Source organism: Triticum urartu, chromosome 2 (assembly GCF_003073215.2).
Source record: "Triticum urartu cultivar G1812 chromosome 2, Tu2.1, whole genome shotgun sequence".
NCBI lineage: Eukaryota > Viridiplantae > Streptophyta > Magnoliopsida > Poales > Poaceae > Triticum > Triticum urartu.
The window spans coordinates 559,043,876-559,049,414 of record NC_053023.1 but is presented as its reverse complement, the minus strand read 5'-3'; the positions used below and the strand labels follow the sequence as shown (position 1 = coordinate 559,049,414).

Below are 5,539 nucleotides of genomic sequence, written 5' to 3'. Positions count from 1 at the left end.
ACTGGTTTTCCTTCGAGTCGTTTGTTACCGATTGCGGGCGCGTTCCTCTCTGTCCGGTGGGTCACTTAGCCGCTGCCTCTTCGGTCCCGCTTCCCTTGACCCGCTCGTCATTGGGAATCAACTTTTACCCTGTGTTCTCTTTGACCCGTCGCCCATCTCTGTGCCCTCTGTTCGGGTGGGTGGGTGTGGCTTGCTGGGTGCCATGCTGTTGGACCTGACGCGCGGTGGGGTCGCTGCGGCGTCGTGTACGTCTGCCATGCCCAGGCTGCTGAGTGCCTTGCGCGTGTTCGCCGCTCTCACTGACAGTGGGCTCCGACCCCACGCAGGCCGCGTGTCGGTGTTTGCTTCGTGGGTTCCGATGCCGCTCTGTGCGAGTTGGGCGCGCCGTTGCGGTGGGCAAGGGCCTCCTTTTCTCTTCGGTTTCCCCCTTTTCTTCTTGTCCTGCTTCTCATTCTGTGCACGCTCGCTTCGCCCACTCGCTGCGCGCTCTCTTCATCGCCTCGCTTCGTCCCGTTCGAACGCCCTGTCCTCCGGCTCTGCACCATGGCCATCCGTTCCTCCATTGGTGATGTTGGTTGAGGTTCTTTCTATTCTGCTCCTCCGGTTCTTTCCTGCCATTGTCTCTACGATTTACTGATCTGGTCTGTTTCCATTTGCTCCCTTCGTGCGCAGCTTCCTTGGATTTCGCGTTGGCTCCTCAGTAGGAGCGTGGGTCGTTCGGTCCTTGCTGTTCAGGTTAGTTCGAGCCTCTTTGCTTCTCTATGGGTGCATGCCTGTTAGGTGTTTGATGAAATGCGCGAGGGTTGCTCGATGAATGCTGCCGTGTGTTTTCATCTTGCGTTAGTTGTGCATGTTTCGCGGTGTCAGTTTCCGCGGCCTGTATGAGGATATGATGATGCTGATACTTTTGTATGATAGTGATGTTTGAAGGCGATGTGTCTTTTTGTTTTGCTTCTATTTTGTTGCTTGTTTTACTGTTTGCGTTTGGATGCATGAACGCTTTTGTTTCCATCGTTGCGCCTGTTTTGGAGTTCCCAGGAGAATCACAGGTGAGCACACCCTCCACTTGATAATTAGGTTAGAGATATGTGCCTTTCTTTCTAACTAGAGCTAGAGCCGTACTTTTACAGCAGCTACCAACGGACGCAGAAGAGATATGTGCCATATTTTCTCCAGCCGAAGAACATTCCGTCAATGACCAGCCTAAAGAACAGCCGGATGAGGTTACTTCCTCTCCCCAACAAACCAGATGTTTAGAGTGATTTCTTTACCAATTCCTGTAATGCCTATAATTTCTGTCTTGCCCATACGCCACTGCTCATATTGTTTGACTTCTGGTCCCAGCTCATACTATATTCTGCTGTGATTGACAGAATTCTCTGTGGTTGATGATATGCTACAATTAGGTTCAACCTAGGCATTATAAAATACAGAACGACAGACGCAAATAAACAGAACATGTACAAGTGCAGAATTCCTAAGAAATCTCTTTTATAACCAAACTAAACAATTAATTAATAACTGGAAAAAAGTGTTTTCACCATTATAGTATTCCTCTCCTTAGCTTGCTATGTGCTTCCCTTAAATGTCAACAGCCTGTATAACCTACTAATTAATATCTGCACACTGCAGGATGAGGTGGCAAGCATGGAAGTAACCCACAGGCCACAGCCAGTTTTCTTCATATGCGGCATGGTACAAACAATATGAGAATTCACGGCACGGTTCTGAGGTTAGTGATTACAATTAAAAACAGCCAGTCCCAGTTATTTCAGAGACAACCTAATATTAGCATTGGCCTATATATTATAACGGAATTCAACTAACTCCATTTACAGTTTATTTTAGCCATTTTATTCCTTTGGACCTCAAAATAGTAACTCACATCTTCCCTACGTTGCATAAAATTTTTAGCGCTATCGTATCATGTAACTGATCTCTCGTTACTATCGGAACCTTGATAAAACTCCTGAAAATGAAGCTAAAGCTATGTACAGCCAAAATGTGTGGGTTCTGTTGTTGTTAAACCTATTGCAAGTCAGGCTACCTCACATTGTTTCCAGTATATCAGCGTTTAATCTGTAGAAAGAGATGGTGTTTGCGCTGGTTGTGATTTTTTTTTTATTTTCATTGCTGGAGAGAACAAAATTATCTTATTTCGCAAATTTATACCGCCTCTGTATTATTGTCATGCTACCCTTCTGAACAATGGCATCTATTTAAAACCACAGGCAGTACCAGCGATGGTCAAAATACCTTACGGGATGATGTTGGATGTTCTTTTAGAGACTCTGGGCCTTCCACCAGCTGAGTACCGAACCAGAGTATATGATGGCAGCAGGGTGTGTGTGACTGTATTGTTCCATACACCCACATCATATGTTGGGAATGAAAGGAATCGAATGGCTATTCCCGTGGTACAATCTGTTGATCATTCTATGTCAGAAGACAGTGCTGCTATGGAAGCAATTGGATACATTAAATGCACAGTGAAGACAGAGATAAGAGACTATAATTGCAGCACCATGAAGAAACTCGAGGAGGAAAATCGTTCTCTAAAACATGAGGTTAATATAGCTAGGTACAGCAAGAAGAAGATGAAGACAAAGATCAGATCCATCAAGAACAAGCTAATGATTGCTACATATGAAAAGAAGCAAAACGCTATGGGCTGGTTCGTCTTAACAAGATACATGCATGGATTATCTGATCATATATCCAACGTAACAGTGTTGAATATGTCATCTGGGAAAGGACCCGTAGATAAGATTATCAATGACCCTCTTATCAACATAGAGAAGAAAAGAAGCTAAGAGCCATCAGGATGGGTTTTTAGAACCTGGGCCTTTCAATCTATGTTGTATTCTGCTCCTTTTGCTTGCCGTAGCTGCAGAAGCTAGATGCAATTGTATAATTAGCTTTCTCTTTAAACCAAGACTTGCCAAAGCTATGTGTGTAAGAAGTAATGGTACCGTTTAATATATTCCTATATGAACGATGTAGCCACAATCATTCATGTAAATAACTCATTTTTCTCCCGGTTATGGAAAAGAGCTGATAATGTGAAGCTAATTTACTAAAAAAAATTGATGCAATTAATACATGGTTTTATTTTCCATTTGTTACATACTGTTTGTCCAAAAGTAAAAGAATTAATACATGGTTTTATTTTCAAAGCACACATGAGATCATGGGGCCTCTGCGCCATTTGGCGCAACGGGTCAACTAGTTAAGTTAAAAATAGAGTAACGCCTTAAGCAAGATGACATGATGTAGAGAGATAAATTCATGCAATATGAAATAAACCCCATCTTGTTATCTTCGATGGCAACGATACAATACGTGCCTTGCTGCCCCTTCTGTCACTGGGTAAGGACACCGCAAGATTGAACCCAAAGCTATGCACTTCTCCCATGGCAAGAATTACCAATCTAGTTGGCCAAACCAAACGGATAATTCGAAGAGACTTGCAAAGATAACCAATCATACATAAAAGAATTCAGAGAAGATTCAAATATTATTCATAGATAGACTTGATCATAAACCCACAATTCATCGGTCTCAACAAACACACCGCAAAAAGAAGATTACATCGAATAGATCTCCACAAGAGAGGGGGAGAACTTTGTATTGAGATTCAAAGAGAGAGAAGAAGTCATCTAGCTACTAACTATGGACCCGAAGGTCTGAGGTAAACTACTCACACTTCATTGGAGGGGCTAGGATGATGTAGAAGCCCTCCGTGATGACGGCCCTCTTCCGGCGGAGCTCCGGAACAGGCCCCAAGATGGGATCTCGTGGATACAGAAAGTTGCAGCGGTGGAATTAGGTTTTTGGCTCCTGTTCTGATCGTTTGGGGGTACGTGTGTATATATAGGAGGAAGAAGTATGTCGGAGGAGCAACGAGGGGCCCACGAGGCAGGGGGCGCGCCCCCCACCCTCGTGACCGCCTCTTTTGTTCCTTGGAGCAGGGTCCAAGTCTCCTGAATCACGTTCGGTGAGAAAATCATGTTCCCAAAGATTTTATTCCGTTTGGACTCCGTTTGATATTCTGTTTCTTCGAAACACTAAAATAGGGAAAAAAACAGCAATTCTGGGCTGGGCCTCCGGTTAATAGGTTAGTCCCAAAAATAATATAAAAGTGGAAAATAAAGCCCAATATAGTCCAAAACAGTAGATAATATAGCATGGAGCAATCAAAAATTATAGATACGTTGGAGACGTATCAGGCATCCCCAAGCTTAATTCCTGCTCGTCCTCGAGTAGGTAAATGATAAAAAGAGAATTTTTGATGCGGAGTGTTATTGGCATAATTTCGATGCAAATCTTCTTAATTATGGTATGAATATTCAGATTAGAAAGATTCAAGACAAAAGTTTATATTGACATAAAAATAATAATACTTCAAGCATACTAACAAGGCAATTATGTCTTCTCAAAATAACATGGCCAAAGAAAGTTATCCCTACAAAATCATATAGTCTGGCTATGCTCCATCTTCACCACACAAAGTATTTAAATCATGCGCAACCCCTATGATAAGCCAAGCAATTGTTTCGTACTCTTAGGGCCAGTTCTTTTCCTGGCTTTTTTGGGCTTTCAGAATAAGCTGCCCCCTACCCAGCTTATTCTAGAAGCCAAACCAATTTTTTTCTTTTAGAAGCCTACTAGTCAAGTCTTAACTATTAGGCTTCTAAAAAAATAATGTTGGTTGGACTTCTAGAATAAGCTGTGTAGGGGTAGCTTATTTCAGCTTATTCTAGAAGCTAGCAAAAGAACTGGCCCTTAACTTTTTCAAAACTTTTTCAATCTTCACGCAATACATGAGCGTGAGCCATGGATATAGCACTATAGGTGGAATAGAATGGTGGTTGTGGAGAAGACAAAAAGGAGGGAAAGATAGTCTCACATCAACTAGGCGTATCAACGGGCTATGAAGAGGTCCATCAATAGATATCAATGTGAGTGAGTAGGGATTGCCATGCAACGGATGCACTAGAGTTATAAGTATATGTAAGCTCAAAAAGAAACTAAGTGGGTGTGCATCCAACTTGCTTGCTCATGAAGACCTAGAGCAATTTGAGGAAGCCCATCATTGGAATATACAAGCCAAGTTCTATAATGAAAAATTCCCACTAGTATATGAAAGTGATAACATGAGAAACTCTCTACTATGAAGATCATGGTGCTACTTTGAAGCACAAGTGTGGTAAAAGGATAGTAACATTGTCCCTTCTCTCTTTTTCTCTCATCATTTATATATATATATATATTTTTTTGTTTGGGCCTTTTCTCTTTTTTATGGCCTCTTTTTATTTGGGCTTCTTTGGCCTCTTTTTTTTCGTCCGGAGTCTCATCCCGACTTATGGGGGAATCATAGTCTCCATCATTCTTTCCTCACTGGGACAATGCTCTAATAATGATGATCATCACATTTTTATTTTTCTTACAACTCAATACTTAGAACAAAATATGACTTTATATGAATGCATCCGGCGGTGTACCGGGATATGCAATATGACAATGATGGAGTGTTTCA

At 42.2% G+C, this 5,539-nt stretch overlaps 1 protein-coding gene across 2 annotated transcripts; it reads left to right on the top strand.

The window, feature by feature from the left end:
• Positions 1-224: 224 nt before the first annotated feature.
• On the top strand, positions 225-3,080 carry LOC125538736. 2 transcript variants are annotated; one of them, XM_048702012.1, is made up of 6 exons: positions 225-580; positions 673-735; positions 1,039-1,049; positions 1,134-1,223; positions 1,633-1,732; positions 2,232-3,080. In XM_048702012.1, exons 1-5 carry the CDS (start codon positions 257-259, stop codon positions 1,655-1,657), a joined length of 513 nt encoding a protein of 170 aa, XP_048557969.1. In that variant the 5' UTR covers positions 225-256; the 3' UTR covers positions 1,658-1,732; positions 2,232-3,080. The 2 variants fall into 2 exon arrangements, with proteins under 2 accessions (XP_048557969.1, XP_048557968.1); XM_048702011.1 differs by having other exon boundaries at positions 228-580; positions 1,131-1,223.
• The last annotated feature ends 2,459 nt before the right edge of the window (positions 3,081-5,539 follow it).